This window comes from Suricata suricatta, chromosome 3 (assembly GCF_006229205.1).
Source record: "Suricata suricatta isolate VVHF042 chromosome 3, meerkat_22Aug2017_6uvM2_HiC, whole genome shotgun sequence".
NCBI classification, from domain to species: domain Eukaryota; kingdom Metazoa; phylum Chordata; class Mammalia; order Carnivora; family Herpestidae; genus Suricata; species Suricata suricatta.
In genome coordinates this window covers 2,366,637-2,383,436 of record NC_043702.1, presented here as the reverse complement: position 1 = coordinate 2,383,436, position 16,800 = coordinate 2,366,637, and the positions used below count along the sequence as shown (strand labels likewise).

At 58.5% G+C, this 16,800-nt stretch overlaps 1 protein-coding gene and 1 pseudogene across 5 annotated transcripts in view; one reads left to right on the top strand and one right to left on the bottom strand.

Moving 5' to 3' along the window:
- The window catches only part of TRAF3IP1 (TRAF3 interacting protein 1), a 46,205-nt gene extending 43,498 nt beyond the window's left edge, over positions 1 to 2,707 (top strand). For all 5 annotated transcript variants that reach the window (XM_029933531.1, XM_029933530.1, XM_029933529.1 and 2 more), the window contains one exon: positions 1,166 to 2,707. In XM_029933531.1, the coding sequence (XP_029789391.1) occupies positions 1,166 to 1,331 (166 nt within the window). In that variant the 3' untranslated portion in view covers positions 1,332 to 2,707. The remainder of the gene's footprint in view (positions 1 to 1,165) is intronic.
- A 1,412-nt stretch (positions 2,708 to 4,119) lies between these two features.
- LOC115286250 lies at positions 4,120 to 5,257 on the bottom strand (annotated as a pseudogene).
- Positions 5,258 to 16,800: the final 11,543 nt, after the last annotated feature.

Sequence of the window (16,800 nt, the reverse complement as noted above, 5' to 3'; positions counted from 1 at the left end):
CCCATGTCTGCCCAGGGCGGGGTGGGGGGGCATCTCCCAGGAAACCACGAGCCGCCCCAGGGGCAGTGTGGTATTTCTCCACTCGTGTCCCAGCATGACCGTCTTTGTCAGGATTAGGAAAGAGTCGGAGTTCGTTTTCACTCGTAAATAGACGCAGGCAGTAAAAAATACAGGGAACTTTGCGTTAAGGGTATTTTGTATGTGTGTGTGTGTCTTGCCCAAACCCCCCAAATTTTGTAACCGTTTGTAGTTTGAAAGTGTTTTAACTTTTTACTCCAAAAGAAACGCAGGTGAACCCATGTTGAAGTTGCTACTGTGAAGGAAATGTAACCGCTAAAAAGAGGTTTATTTTTGGGAAACGTGTGATGTTCTGTGCTTAGGATCAGTCCAGTGTGAAACTACACGGATTGTTAATGTTTATTTTCCAGAAAAGCGTCTGACGGGACTTGGTGCTGGGTCTGTCAGCCCATCTGATAAGGGCGGGGTTAGAGTGAAGCTGGCTCCTCACTGGTGTGCGCTGCTTCGGCACGGCCCTAGGGTTAGGTGACAGCCGGCGGGGCTGGGCCGTCGCGAGGCCGGCGTCGTGGTTGAGCTGAACGTTCTCAGAGCAGCACCAGCTGTGTCTTCGTCAAAGGCTGGCGTTGCTCTAGGGCCGGAGAGTGGACTCCATCGCTCTGGTCGCTGCTCTGTTGTCTATATGCTTAAAAGAAACCGAAGGGAAGGCTGATTTGACCTCTGCTTTCCCAAGTATGTTCTAGATTTTTCCCAGCACATAACCCAGGACTGCAAGGCCTCGCGCCTTGAACGCGTGAGTCCGGCAGCTGGGGGGTGGGGGGCTCCTGGGGGAGCACTTGAAGCCGGGTGAGTCTCCCCCGGAGGAAGGTGAGGGCCGTGGAGGGCGGCCCGGGGCGGCGGTCTTGGTGGCTGTGCGGTCCCCAGGGCTCTGTGCAACGCACGTGATTTAGGGACCATAGAAACTTAGGCCCCTTTGTACAATGTCGTGTTTGGCTTCCCTTTGGGTCGTGGTGAGGCTGTGAGACCCGTTTTCCCAGGCGTGAGGCTTTCGTCCTCCATGTCATTGTCGGAGCGCATTTACGCAGTGGGCGCCGCCTCCCTGCGTGGCGGAGCCGCGTGGCGCTCACGAGCCCTGTGTTGTCCCCGCCAGCATCACGGACTGCGCCGTGGAGCCCCTGAAGGCGGAGCTGGCGGAGCTGGAGCAGCTGATCCGGGACCAGCAAGACAAGATCTGCGCCGTGAAGGCCAGCGTCCTGCGGAACGAGGAGAAGATCCAGAAGCTGGTGCGCGGCATCGCCTCGAGCTCCAGGAGGTGAAGGCCGGCGCCCCCGAGCCACAGCCCGCCTCAGGGTGGGGATAAGGAGGAAGGGCGAGCCTCGCTCCCCCAAGTCCAGGGTCCTGAGGGGACCGTTCTCCGCGTCCCCGACCCACGCGCGGGCACGGTCCCGGGAGGGAGGGCCGTGTTCTCCACCTTGCTCCCGCGGGCGAGCTCTCCGGGTCCCTGCGCGCCCGGCTCTGGGCCGGGGGTCTCCGGCAGGGGAGGGGGTTCCGCGCCATGGGGGGCCGGCACCCCGCTCTCGGGGCTCAGGTGTCAAGTGGGGCGCCGAGTGGAGGGCGACTGCCTCCTGACTGGCACTTAGACCCAGAACGGGGCCCGGAAGCGAGCAAGGTCCACCTGGAGTTCCCCTCCCCTGGCAAAGGGGCATTTCAGCCCGAGCTCTGGAAGGCCCCTGCCGCTTCCCGTCGTTTCTCACGGGGCCCGGCCGCCTCTGGCTCGAGTCTTCGCAGCCTCAAAGTTCAGAAATGTGAGGGGGTGTCAGTGTGCCCTTGGGAGATCCGGCCCGCGGTCCACCCACCTGGGCCATGGCTGCCCTGCGCCGTGCGCTCTGGCGTCTTCCCCCCCTGCGCGTAGATGTGCGTTCCTGGGAGGCAGGAGGACGTCGAAGGAGGTGCCAGGCGTCCCCGGGGTTTCGATGTTACCATTTTTTTTGGAAATTGTTTTCTAAAGCAAGGTTTTTTTAAAAAACAGGTTTATATTGAGTTTTTCAGTGATATTATAAATGCTGTTGAAAGTCTTAAGTTTGTATGTGAAGGATTCCACTGGTTAGAGACCTCCGGTCTTCAGTTCTGGGTCCCGGAACTGTCATTTCTCGATACTTATTGCTTGACCCACGCAGTGCCATGGATGCGCTAGGGCTGCCTGAGAAGGTTCTGCGGCTTCCAGGATCAGCACAGACGGCACGGGGCAGGTTTTCTCCCGGCGATTTCCACCTGCACCCTTTTCTGGGGACTTACGTGATCTTCCAAGCTGAGTAGGTTTGCCATCAGGTTCCTAAGTTCTTCCGGCTTGACACGTGGGCCGTCTCCTCGTTTCTGCAGTGCACCGTTAAATTGTGTGATTAGACCGCCCTGAACGCGTCGTTGGAGGCAGCCGGCCGGTTCTGTCCGTCATGCGCTCCTCCCTCTCCTACTGAGGCGAACGGCTTGGCCACACTCTAAAGGGACTGTTTTGCTTCAAGGTGTCTTCCTTTTATGAATTTGTATATCTGAATAGAATTTCTGTGTTGCAGAAAAAAAATTGCATACATTTTATGTGAGTCAAATTTTGTATGAAGTAGTTTATCAAACTGTATCATAAAATTTATTTTTATTTTATACATAAATCATTAAAAACAATCACATATTTTTTCTAGAAGTGTCTGGGTTGTGCAATTCAGTTCACACCTGGAAAAAACACGTGTGAGCACTTGGGAGGTTTTTATTTTCAGCGGTGTGTATTGTGTTTTTCTGGTGAACAGAGTTCTGGGAAATTTATCTTTCCATGCACATTGACACTCCACTCCCGCTCTTCTGTGTGAAGGGCGGTTTTGTAAGCCAGGCGAGCACCTGTCAGAAGCTTCAGGGTCATTCATGAAGCTGTAGAAAGACTCTGCGTGTCATTGTGACTGTACCTTGTCACAGGCACATTAAGTCCTCAGGTTATTTATAACTTTGAGAAAATACACAAAGGGGATAAGTAAGTGTTTCCCTCTACTCTGGCTGAGACATTTCCAGAAAGTACTGAAGTCACACTGCAGGAATTTTAATTTAAAAGTTGAGCTGACACTAATTTATATTCAAAGTAAAGGCATAAAGCTTTGGAAAAAAGAATTCAGGACTAAAATTTGAGCTTTCTGCTTCGATATTCCTGCTTCCTTGTCTTTTCAATAAGCAGCTTAAAAAATAATGACTGAAATCGTGAAGAGAGATGATGTCGTTTATCGACACGGAGTGCCGTTTAGGAGTTTGGGTGGTCTGGGATCGCGATCCGCGCCTACAGGTGCCCCAAGTGCATTTGGACTTGCTCGCTAAGCCGCGCCCAGCGCACAGAGACGCATGCCATCCGTGCACAGGGTCTGGGCCGCGGGCGGAGGCAGGGCCAGCAGGGCCTGGACAGCCTCTGAGCGAACAGGCAGATGGCACAGGTCCCAGGCTTCGGACGAGCACGTTGCTCAAGCTCCCTCAAGAATCCGCCCGAATGAGCCCGCGCACGAGACTGTGGGCTCCAGGAGTCCCACGGATGGGGAGCCAGCTCCGGAATCTTCCGCCTGCACCGGGCCGTGGTCACGCCTCCCAGGAGCCGGCCGACCGCCGCCGCCTCTGAGCAGGCTTCCCCACGGGCCGCCCTTCCATGCGGGCCGTCCTCCCTGGGTGCGGGAGCAAGGCCCGAAGTCGCGGGGCCTCCTAGCGGCCGGACCGGCGCCCCGCCACCCACGGAGATGAGCGGGCGCCCCTGGGCTCTGACATTAGCTGTCCTGGGATGGCGCTTTAGGAATAAAAAGCTTTTGTATTTTTCTGAAAGGTGTTGTGGCCTGTAGTTTCTGCAGGCCTCACAGTGGGGCAGAGCGGGCCTGTGGCGGCCCCTTCCTGGCTCGTCGGGCGCGTTTTCCTGAAGGCAGATTGGGAAGGACTGTTTTTATTTATTTTTTTGTTTTTATTTTTATTTTTTTAAATATTTTTTTTCCATCAAGGTCATCTTCTGGTTTTCTTTTTTTTTTTTTAATTCTTTTTTTTTCCCTTCTGTCCTCTTTTTTCCCTCTCTCTCCTCCTAATACACACTTTTTTTTAGTAAGGGGAATGCCATGATGTCGCTCTAGCCCGGCCCTGTAGACGCGACCCCGGGGCCTGCTGTTAAAACCTCTGTAGAATCGAGAGCAGGGACTGTTGTGGTTGGTGGTCCGGGCACGGTATCGGGCTTGTGGGGACCCCGGGCTATTGTACTGATGCCTGGTCTGTTGGTTCGTTTTGAGATCACCTTGATTTGTCTTCCTCTAAATAGGGACTCATCTAAGGCCACGGCAGGTCTCACTGACTCTTTGTCTGGGAACTGTCTACATGCAGACCCTTTAGCATGGCCACTAAATTGTCGCGGAGTGCGGCAGCGTGAAAGTGTGCACCAGCTCTCCTGCCGTCGCACCACAGGCCACGTTGCCAACACAGGTGGAACGGGCCTCGGCCTCCATCTTCTCTTCAGTGGACACAATCACTGGGCCAGCATTGCCTGCAGGTGGACTCCTTCGTCTGTGTCTCTGCCTCGCTCTGCAGCTCCTTTGGCTTCTCGGCTGCTCCCTCCGTCTCTCTGACTCGAGCTCTGATTGCTTCCAGCCCCGGGTCCCCCCGGGGTCGCCCTCGACCAGTCCCGGCTCCTCCTCCTCCTCCTGGCTGCCGGGGGCTCCCGGGGGGCGCGGGGCCGGGGCGGCTCCTCTTCGGGCTCGGGCTCCAGTTCCTCAGACTCCAAGCCGTTCCCGTAGTGCCCTGCGCCCCCCGGGGCCCCCTCCCCGGCCTCCCCACCGGCCCCGGGCACAGGATGGCGCCGCCGCCCCGGAGCCCCGACCGCCTGCAGCCCCCGCTGCTGCTCGGGAAGGACTGTTTTTAAACTTTTTTATATAATTTATTTTTGCAAGACAGGAGAGAGACAGCACGCGAGCAGGGGAGGGGCAGAGAGAGAGGGAGACACAGAATCCGAAGCAGCTGCAGGCTCCGGGCCAGCCCTGACTCGCTGAAGAGTGGGGGGAGTCAGGGTGGGATGCGAGGCGCCTGGTCTTGGTGGCAGCACCGGGGACACCCCGCCGTGTTCTCTGATGAAGCCGGGCTCTGCGCCCATGGGAGGCGTTGGAGGCGCTGAGGCCCGCAGGCCCCGGGCCCCCGACTGCTGCTTGAAGTTCCTACTGGACCCCAGCAGGATACCGCGTGGCTGTGCCATGTGAAAATGACTTTTTAATATTTTTTAAATGTATTTTATTTTTAAAATATTTTAATAGGCACCTGGGTGGCTGAGTTGGTTGAGCTCTGCCTTTGGCTCAGGGCATGATCTCACAGTCTGTGGGTTCGAGCCCCGCGTCGGGCTCTGTGCTGACAGCTCGGAGCCTGGAGCCTGTTTGGGATTCTGTGTCTCCCTCTCTCTGCCCCTCCCCTGCTCATGCTTTGTCTGTGTCTCTCTCTCAAAAATGAATAAATGTTAAATTAAAAAAATATATTTATTTTGAGGGAGAGAGCAGAAGCAGGGCAGGGGCGGGGGGGGGAGGCGAGCGAGCGAGCACGGGCCCCATGTAGGCTCCACACTGTCGGCACAGAGCTCTCTGTGGGCTCGATCTCGCGACCATGAGATCATGACCTGAGCCAGAGTCCAGAGTCAGACACTTACCCGGCTGAGCCCCCAGGCGCCTGGACGTGATTTTTGTCAGAAAGGAACTTACCCTTCTTTTATGTACCATCATCCCTCATCATTCCAGTTGCCTCTGTGCGTGGCGTGACGATGAATCCTAAAGCCTGGCCCTGTGTTTTTGTTTGAGGTGCTCTTTTTATTCCCAAATAGGTGACCTGTGGACATGGGTCAGGGACCTGAGTGGCCTGACGGAGCCCGCACGGGGCCTCCCCCGGTCCTTGCCCTGGAGACGGCCATTTTGATGAGGTTCCCACGCATCGCTCTCTTGATGGAAAACCCAGCGGTTTACTCCCCACAACACACTGTGCACGCTGCTCGGCTCCTTGCTTTTCAAAATGTACTTTGCGGGACGCCTGGGTGGCTCAGTGGGGTAAGCATCAGACTGCAGACCAGGTCACGATCTCACAGTTCGTGAGGTCAAGCCCCTCATCAGTCTCTCTGCTGTCAGCACAGAGCCTGCTCCGATCCTCTGTCTCCCTCTCTCTCTGCCCCTCCCCCGCTTGCTCCCTCTCTCTTTCTCTCTCTCCCTCTCTGTCTCTCTAAAACAAACATTAAAAAATTTTAATAGTTCTATTTTGGGGCACCTGGGTGCTCATTTGATTAAATGTCTGACTCTTGATTTTGGTTCAGGTCATGACCCCAGGGTCGTGGGAAAAACATCCCAGAGTCTAGCCAAGCAAAAGTAAAGATCAGATGGCATGCTGGGAGAAATATTTGCAACATCTCCAACAGTTGATACCCATGATAGACAAAGACTTTTAATAAGAAAAATACTTACAGCCCAATTGAATGATGGAAGAAGGGCCGAGTCAAGTCACAGATGTCAGCGGTGAAGAAATGCGTGAGGCCGACATGGAGCCTTCCTATCAGGAAGTAACGTGGCCAGGAGCCTGGAATCCAGATAGAGCAGGGTCAACCCGGGTTGGAGCCCCAGCGGGCCCGGGCGCCCTGCCCTCGGCCTGCGGCAGCCCCTCCCCAGCCCGCGCTGTGGGCACGCGGCCAAGGGTCTTGCCTCCCTTTCCCCTGTGCTGGGGCGAACCCACATGGCCCCTGGTCTGCGGGTTGTCGTCAGGGCACGGGCGCACAGAGGCTGGTCATCGGCACGCGGCCGCTCCGCGGGCAGGGTCGGGCTCACGCGGCCAGAGTCACACAGTACCTCGGCGCGGTTGAGGACGGGCAGAGTGCCTCTTTCCGTGGTTTTACATTTTTTTTTAATTTTTTAAAATTTATTTTTGAGAGAGAGAGAGAGAGCATGAGCAGGGGAGAGTCAGAGAGAGGAGGAGACACAGAATCTGAAGCAGCTCCAGGCTCCAAGCTGTCAGCACAGAGCCTGATGCGGGGCTCGAACCCATGAACCGTGAGATCACGACCTGAGCCAAAGTCAGATGCTGAACTGACTGAGCCCCCCCCAGGTGCCCTTCAGTGTTTTTAAAGGATATTTTGGAAGTACTTCTCAAAATTAAAAATTCTGACCCAGGAGACGGCTGAAGCAGACACGTGACCCCCATCTTCAAATAAAGGGTCTGGAGGGTGGGAGCGGGGTAGCGCCTGGTCTCTGCGGCTGCAGGACTGACCCCTGGGTGAAGAATGTGGGGCGACCGGCTTTGGGTCGGAATAAGGAAGGAGTCTCCACTCACATACAGATTGGCTCAAAGATGGTGTGGCTGGTCCGGGAAGAGAGCGAGCTCCCCGTCACAGGAGGTGTGCAAGCAGAGTGGTGGGCCGCGCCTCAGGGATGCTGTTGAGGATTCCACTGGATGCTAGCAGCTACTTCCAGGCTGTGGCCGCTCCCACGAGGAATAAACCAGCCCACCACCCGGTCTCCACCCGCCCCTTCCTGCCCTGTCTGCTGGCTCGTAACCGGCACGCCCCCTCGTGTGCCAAGGCCAGAGCCTCAGGCCCCAGCGGAGATGGTGGCCGGGAGCCCCTGGAGGCTGAGCCTGGCTGTGGGTGCCCCCCCCCCCCCAGGCTCCCGTCCCTGCCCAGGGTCCGTCTGGAGAGGCCCGTCTGGCCCCCAGGGCCCTGCTCCAGCCGGGGAGCTGCTACCACCTTCTCTGCTGCACAGAAACCGCCTGCAGCGAAGCCCTGGGGCACGGGGAGCACTGCAGGCAGCCCCTGGTGGGAGGAGCCCCTCGCCTCCGGAGCAGATCCTGGGACAAGCAGCCCGTCTGAGATCCTTCCGGAATTGTCCAGAATTGTCACTCACACTCCAGGGCAAAGCTGTCTCCTGCGGTCACGTGCCCGGGCGCTGGCTGCCTGCCTGGGTTGGGTGCAGTCACCCTGGGCTTTGAACCTCAGTCAGGCCTCGACATCCCCTGCCCAGAAGTCCCCTGTCCCATTACGTCAGGGCCTCAGGGAAAAGGGATCCCCCCCTCCCCCCGCCGCCAGCGGGAAATTGTTTACAAGGATCCTTGGCTCCCACTGTCTCCTGTGAGCCTCTCCAGGCCTGTCAGTCAGACCTTCTACCCATTTTTCCGATGAGAAAATCAAGGCTGCAGGGGCAAGTTGCTGGCCTCCGCCAGCTCTAAACCCCGGGCACCTTTGGGGGTAGACACTGAGCTGCCCAGCGTGCGGCTGGCCCGGGGCCCGGGGAGCAGCTCTGAGGGTGGTGCTGGCGGTGGGGCTCCTGCGTCCTGTCATCCGAGCCAACGCTGGGAAGGTCCCCGCTCTAAGGGGCCCAGCGCGCTGCACGGGACCCGGGCTCTGCTCCGACCGCACCCTGGTCGGACCCGCAGCCACCTGTGGGCCACAGCCCCGAAATCAGGGAGAGACCCGGGGACCCCCAGGACCTTAGGGACTGTGAAGGTGTTTTAATTTATTTTATAATCAGAAAAAAAAGGGAACTTTTAGGTCGGAGTAGATATTTTAATATATACTGTTAACATATTCATCTTTATATCAACACAGGTGTAAAATACAGTTTTTAATGCGTTTTGTGGAGGAAGGGCCCACGAAGACACAAGTGCCGCAGCCTGAGTGGGCACCAGGTCGCACCCCGGCCCCCGTGCCGCTGGGCCCACCGCCCTCCACCCTCCGCCCGGCGCCGGCGCGTCCAGGGGCCCCAGGGCTGGCGCTCCTCTGGTGGGCTTTCCGCTGCAGGGATTATGGGTCTGAAGGAAAGAGTCTCTGGGGCAGGTTCAGTACAAACACTGGGATGCATTTAAAAATAGAAAGTTCAAAAAAAACCCTCTTAAGCCCCGGGTGTTTAGGGTCCACCTGTTGGGACAGTTGTGAGATCAGAACCTTGGCCATGGGCGTGGAGCTTGCAGCCCGTGTGCCTCTCCCCGCTGCCCCCCTCCTGCCGCCACGGTGGCCCCGGTGCCCCAGCCGAGAGCGGTCGCCCGACCCCGCGGGCCTTGTGCGGCAGCCCGGGCGCCTGTCCTGCAGAACCGCACGCCCACTTCTGTACCCCCCGTTCTTGCACCTGCCCAGACCCCCGAGCGCGCTGCTGATGTTCTTGGACCCTCAGCGGTGGAGTGAGGAAGGTCACGGCTTGTAAAGAGCAAGGTGGTCTCTGGGGGTGAGGTGGGCCACGGGCGATGCGGCTTCCCCTCTCCGTCCCTCTGCGGGGGCCCGTGGGGCGCCTCCCGTCCACTGCCTGGCGGGCCCCCAGTGCTGGCACGCGGTGGCCTGAGCTCTGGCCGCCCAGCACGGGGCAGGCTGGAGCCGCCTGTACCCACGAATGTCACCCTTCCGGGAATCGTGCGTGACTTTACAGTAAAGAATTTTTTTAATATTTATTGTTTACATTTTTAAAATGTTTATTTATTTTTGAGAAAGAGAGAGACAGAGTGTGAGCAGGGCAGGGGCGGGGAGAGAGGGAGACGCAGAATCCGAAGCAGCTCCAGGCTCTGAGCTGTCAGCACTGGAATGTGACCACTACCTTCTAACACCGCTCGCTCGGAGTTTCCCTGGAGGAGTGCACCACGCAGCAGAGTGTGTGCACAAATCCGCGCCAGCACCTGTGACACCTGCCTGGGCGGCGAGTCTACGGAGACCGTCTGCCCTCAGTCAACCTGCCTTCCCTCAGCGGCAGGGACCCCCGGCCACGGGGACCCGTCTTCGGGCTGCGGGCTGCCTTCGCCAGCCCCCGGCCTCTGTGAACAGTTGTGTGAAAGCTGGTACTTAAACTAAGCAGACTTCCTGTGGGAAACACACACACACACACAACCACACGGCTGCTAACGTCGCTTTTACGGACGTTTCCCCAAGAAGTATTTCTCTCTGGAAAAATAAATTCACAGGATGCAATTAAAACCACTAGATGTGTATGTTGGCCGGGCGCTTCCTAAGTGCTTCACCAAATGGGCCACCAAATAAAGAAAGGCTGGCTTTGTTCACGTCCAGGAACAATGATCTTTATTAACTGCAACCCGGGGCATGCTTGTGCGACGGCACGCTGCAGACGCAGCCAGCTGGCGCCCCCGTGCTGAGCGCAGTGTGGCCGCGGCTGCGGGGAAGGCGAGGCTGGCGCTGTGTCGGCCGGACGAGGGCAGCTGAAGGGCGGATGGCATGTGCTTCCTGGCTGTGACCTTTGGGAAAAGAAGATCAATTCATCTCGTCTTCAAACATCAGAAAAGTTAATTTCTGAAAAGAAGTTGCCAAGGCAACATGCTTTAGAGCCGTGTGGCGGAAAGGAGCTGCGTGGCCCCTGGCTGTTCCCCTCCATCCAGTTCTGTCGGGGGACCTCCCGGCCTGAGCGGGGGGACGCAGCTCTGGGACTGGCACCGGCCCCTGTGGTGGGCGCAGGGCCACAGCGGGGCTCTGAGTGTGTTCCGGGCATGGAGGCGGCATGTGGGCCGAGCGGCTGTTTTCCTGCCGTTGCTGAACGAGGCGGTTGAAGGTCTGTGGTGATGCCACGCAGAGGACACGGTCACCGTGGGGGCTGCACACAGAGCAAACCAACTCTAAACATGGATGAGACCTGGGGCCGGACTTGGAGTTCCAGGAGCCAGCCGTGCCTGAAGACCAGCCCATCTTGGACATCCCTGGTGTTTAGATGTCTCGGTGGTTCAGTTCAGTTATATATCAGGGGCCCAGTGGTTTGATGGAACACCAGGCTAGATGTTGCGGTGAAGGTGCTCTGCGAATGGAATTAACAATCCGTTGACTTTGAATGAAGATTGCCCTTAATGATCTGGGTGGGCCTCATCTAATCAGTTGAAGGCCTTAATGGCAAAACTAGGTTTCTCCGAGAAAAAGCAGTTCTGCCTCAAGACTGAAGCATACAAACTCTGTATCAAACATCAGAAAAGGGTTTCCAGGCTGCCATCCTGGATTTCAGACTTGCCAGCCTTCACAATTACATGAGCCGGTTCCTTAAAATAAAGCAGGCTGTGGTGGGGGACGGGTGGGGGGGGTGGACACAGGGGAAATGCGATTTCAGGCATCAGCAGGAACCAAACCACGGGAGGCTCAGAGTGTGAATCCTGCTTCAGTCAAGGGATGTTGCTTCCAGGCACTTGTTTCTCTCTTGCCTCTTTGCACGCTGGTGCTAGAGCCTTCTAGATGTAACAGCGTCTGCTACAACACCCTGATAGATGCTTCTGTCCCTACTGGTGCGGCTTGGGCCCCTCATGAGCCGTGGGGAGCCCTGACCCATCACCCACGTGCAGTGGGGGCAAGGGAGCCGCCTTCCCCGAAGACCACGGAGAAGCTCTTAATCCTCCAGGTGGTCTCGGATCCACGTGCATGCCCTACTGCTCAGTACAGGCTTGGAGCAGGGGCTCCGGGGCCGGAGGAGCCCGACCCGGGCCGGCTGGCCGTCCAGGGCTCTGTTTGCAGAACGTGCACTGAGAGACCCGTGGTGGAGTGGATGCCCGAGCAGATGGTCGCGGAAGGTCAGGCTGGGGTTTCTGACCCTGAGACCAATGGCCAGCCACAGAGGCGGGGGCTGGAGCCCAGAGAGGGCCAAGGAGATCCATCTGCCGAGAGGGGTAGAGGAGAGAGCCTGGCGGGCTGAGAGAGGGAGAGTAAGACACACAGGTGCCAGAGGGGGAGAGTCGGGGACAGGGAGACATCGGGGCAGAGCAGGACCAAGGGTCAGGGAAACGGTGAGAGGCAGAGACGGAGAGACAGCATGATGGGGAGAGATCAAGAGAAAGGCAGACAGAGAGCCTGCATTATGTAAAATCGCGGCAGCAATCTGTGTCCACCCCCCCACTGCTCTCCTTCCTTTGGAAATGACATTGACCTTCCCTATAGAGAGGGGGGTGAGGTCTACTCTCTCCCTGCCCTGGACACTCCCCAGGAACCCAGGCGCCGGGTTGCGGGGGCCCCAAGCCCACGGGGAGGCCGTGCGTGGTGTTCTGACTTCAGATGCCCCCAGCCTGAGCCATGTGAACTCCCAGACCAACTTCTCCTGCGGTGCCCCTCCCAGTGCCACACCCACGGGCACCCTGGGAGATGACCCAGGATCATTGTCGTTACCAGTCATCACGTTCTTGTTTACCTGGAAATAGGTGAGGAGAGGGAGGGTAGAGAGAGACACGGTGCATGCAGGGAAAGAGACAGGCAGAGATAAATACAGAGACTCAGACCCGAGCAGGCTCAAAGAGAGAAGCCAGCAAGAGTCAGAGAAGCTGCTGGGTCCAGTGCAGCCAGCCTTTCTCAGGTCGCCTTGTGTCCCCAAGCCAAACCGAAGACTCCTTTGGACTGACACCGGCTTCAGTGGCCGGGTCTGTGGGTGTTCACCGCCCGAGCGCCTCACAGGAACGGAGGCAGGCTTCCCGTGACCCGCGCTGCCCGGCCCGCAGGAGGTGGGTGTCTTCTGTCCTCTGGGCCCCACCTGGGCCGGTGCGGGTGGCGCGGGGTCACTCCGGGTCCCCTGGAGTCCTGCATGCGTTTCCTCCTCTTCCCTCCGCACACGGCGGGCAGCGGGCCCCTTTCCAACCTGACTCGATCCCGGCAGCCCGACGCCAGGGCAGGTGCCAACGGTGAGCCGGCCCCTCCTCAGCCGCCGCCCTCCTGCTGCCTGGGCTCCGATGCCCCCTCTCTCTTTGTGGTTAACCTCCACCCGTCTCTGCCTCCCGGCCTCCAGCCCTGCTCGGTCCTTCACAGCCCTCGCTGCCAGCGGGGACTTGTGGCTCCGTTTACTGGGTCTGTTCACTGCGTGCCGCCGTCCCCACAGGTCACCACACTCTCGGTGCCTTAAGAACACAGAAATGTAGTCTCGCGCAGTTTGGAGGCCAGTGGTCTGAAATCGAGGTGTCTGCAGGGTTGCCTCCCTCCCGGGGGTCCCAGGGGCAGGCCCTCCGGTCTCTTCCAGCTCCTGATGGCCCCGGGTCCTTAGCGTGTGGCCACATCCTCCAACGCCTGCCTCCTTCTCCGGCGGCCTCTCCCTGCACGTCTGCGTCTCAAACCTCCCCCTGCCTGTCTCCTGTCAAGACACTTGTCATCGTATTGGGGCCTCGCCTGAGTCCAGGGCGCCTGAGAGCATCACCCTGGATTACACCTGCAAAACCCCTTTTCCAAACAAAGTCTTGCTGTTGGGGTTCAGAGGTTGGGAGGTGGATTTCTGCTTCGGGGGGGGCGCCATGCACCCCGCCACAGGAAACCGCAAGTTCTGTGGGTTGGTGGCCCCTGCATGTGGGACCAGGCACAGGGGACGAGGACACTTGTTAGCTCTGGTCGATGAATGACTTCATTGATTTGTTCAATTACAAGTGCTGGGCAGCTCCTGGGAGAGAATCAAAATATCTGTCCGACCAGCGGCAGCGTTCGGGGATCCTCCGCGTGGGCCGGCAGAGATAGCTCGGCTCCGAGGGGCCCTGAGTCCAGGTGGGGAGAGATAACCGAGGCGGTGGTGTGGGTGGGTGGGGTTGGCGGAGAGCTCAGGCCCCGAGGAGGCTCAGGTAGGGACAGGGAGGCCGATGGATGACATCCCGCTGGGCTGCTTTGTGCGGGGTCAGCGGGGTCCGTGTGGTGCAGACACCGGGTTCTGGATGGGAGCTGCCGGAGGGAGGGGACTGGAGGGAAGGGTCCCACATGTCCCCAGGAGGGGGCACGGGGGAGCGCCCAGGACCTCATAGGAATTGTTAGCTCACGAGACAGAGATGGGATCTCAGCTAGTTTCCTGCAGGAAACATTGACCTGGCGGGTGGGTGGGGAGGGAGGCAGTTGGTGGGCACAGGGTCCCAACTCCCTCTGGTTTTAGAACTGGGAGTCCTGTGTCTGGGACCCGCCTCGGTCTGGGGGGAAGCGGGGAGGGTTGGTCTCCTAGGAGTGGGCGAGTCATCCCCTGAGCATCTGTGGGCTGAGTCACTACCCCCTTCGGACTCAGGCACAGGCCTTTCCCGCCTCAGAATCCCCCTCCCCCTCCCTGCGACGGGAGGGCAGGTGCACAGGCAGGTGGTGAAAGGAGAGAATGGAGGACACGGGGTCTCACTGCCACCTGTGGGGACACACACCTCAGCAGATCAGCCCAGGGGTCCATGCCGTCTTCAGCGGTGTCTGGCCTGGGAGAGTGGGTGTGTGAAGAGGCACGTGGGCCACACTGACACCTCCCCATCCTTGTCCACGGGCCCTTTCCTGTCCCGGCCCGGCTGAAGGCCTGCTTGGACACTGCCTCTGACTTGCTTTGACCCTTTGCTTCTGTCCCAGCCTGGGCAAAGACGGAGCGTGGGTCCCCAACCCGGGATGGGGTGTGGGAAGAGGGGGTCCTGGCCTGAGGCTCCTGGGAGGAGACGCCCCAAACACAGCCCCAAAGGGCCCCGGGACCAGGAAAGCTGTCCTCTCCCACCCTGTCGTGTGGGGGTGTACTGCCCCTTCCCGGAGCTGGGCTGTGGGGCTCGAGCTGCCAGCACCCCAAGCCCGGGGCAGGGGTCCTCACCACATGCAGCCGCGGGGCTCAGGCTTCTAGTCACCGGGAGCACGGGAAGAGGGGCCCCAGCCCAGACCTCCTGAGCCAGAAAGCTACCGTTGGACACCTTGGCTACAAAAATGATGCCCTACTGAGTAACGCTGTCCCTAAGGCTCTCACACGTCTGATTACTTAGAATACATTCCTTAGAAGAGGAATTTCCCATCACAGATTCCGAACCTTTTATGCCAAGCTGTCCTCCAGGAAGACTGGGCTAGAATTCATGGAGGGCTTATCCCAGGGACACTGGCATTTTGTTCTGGAGTCACAGATGGTGGGCTGCGGTGGGGGCGGCCCGAGCTTTCCGATGGCAACAGGAGGCCATGGGTGGTTTAGGGTGGGAGGGAGCAATGGGGGTGCTGCTGGGACTCGGAGGGGGGCAGAGACAGCCCCACTGTGCCTGGGCTGGCACGCCCCGCGTGCCCACGTCTGGGACGGCACTGGCAAACTGTCAGTTGTAGGCTGTGCAGGCTGAGTTACTTCATCTGCAGCATTCACTGATCCTCCTTTCGTTGGGGTGCTTGGGGCTTCAAAGACCTGGAGGAAGTGGGTCCTGGAGAGAGGCGAGGCGTGAGGAGAGCGGCCCAGGCCTCTGCAGGCACTGTGCGCTCTGGGCATGGTGCCGAACCCCTTAACCTCAGGCTCCCGGAAAACAGGATGAGGGTTAGTGCCACTTCCCGCCCCTGCTGGCACTGACAGCCTGCTGGGCGTCTGGGAGGAGGCGTGGCAGGCCATGAACGGAGTGAGGCCTCCGATCTTGATCTCAAGAAGGGATGGGACTCCGAGGGCACCATCAGAGCCAGGCCGTGGCACAGAGGGGTGCCGTGCTCTGGCCACTTAACCCCCGGATACAAACGCACTGACGCCTGGGGACCGGGAAGGCTGCACAGCTGGAGCCGGCTGGGACAGGGCTCACAGGCCTGGCTGCACGTTACAGCCACTGGAGCCTCAAAAATCGTGAAGGTTCAGGCCACGCTCTAGACCGACTGCATCAGGACCCCTGGGGTGGGGTGGGGCCAGCCTTCGATTTTTAAAAAAATTGTGGTAACATACACATAATAAACCTTAATATTTTAAATGTTTTTTCCCCAAGTTTGTTTATTTTGCGAGGGAAAGAGAGCAAGCACGTACATGTGAGCGGGAGCGAGAGCGAGAGAGCACGAATTCCAGGCATCTCTGCATTGTCCCCACGGAGCCCTATTTGGGACTCCAACTCATGAACCGTGAGATCATGACCTGAGCCAAAATCGAGAGTCAGACGCTTAACCGACTGAGCCACCCAGGCGCCCGTATTTAACCTTTATAAGGCATACAGTACGGCAGTGCTAGGTACGGTCACACCGGTGTGCACTGGTCAATCTCCAGAACTTTATCATCTTCCCAGACCCAAACTGTGCTCTATAAACAAGTCCCCATTCTCCCCTCCCCCAGCCCCTGGCCCCACAGTGCTATTTTCCATCCCTAAGAATTTGACTCCTCCAGGTACCTCATACAAGGGGGCTCATACATTTGTCCTTTTGTGACTGGCTTACTGCCCGTGGCATGAAGTCCTCAAGGTTCATCTGTGTCGTAGCTGGTGTCAGAACGTCCTTCCTAATATGCAGATCACTCCGTTGTCTGACCAGACGGCACTCTATCTATCCCAGCGCTGATGGACACTTGGGTTGCTTCCAGGATTCCATGTTTTTGAAGCGCCCCGGTGCTCCCCATGGGCAGCTGTGCGGGGCACAGCCCTGGCTCCCTGCAGCACCAAGGGCGTCACCCCCAACCCTCTGCCAGGGGTGCTATCTGCTGTTATCAACTCCCAACAGCACTGCAGGAATGCTCTTCCCCCACCAAACACCCCGCGGGACCTGCCAGGACTGCGGCCAAGGGAATCCGCGCTCAGGAACCCACGCTCACTATTCGAGTGTGCACTGACAACGTTTCAAGAAGCGAGAGCGCAGGAGAAGTTATTTCTTGGTTCACTAATTTATTCAACACAAGCTTTGTGTCAGGCATTAGACGAGATCTCCGCGGGCACAGAAGGAGTTCTGGGGGCGCATGCATCTAGTAGCACGTTGATACATGCGCCCCGCAGCGGCGCGGGGCCAACAGAACCTGCTGCGGGGAACCGACCCGGAAGTCTGGCACCTTCGCATCCATAGTTTCCCGGGGCTGCTCCGGAGCGCGGCGCTGCTGCCCGCACAGGCCTCCTTTAACCCGCACTCCCGGCAACACG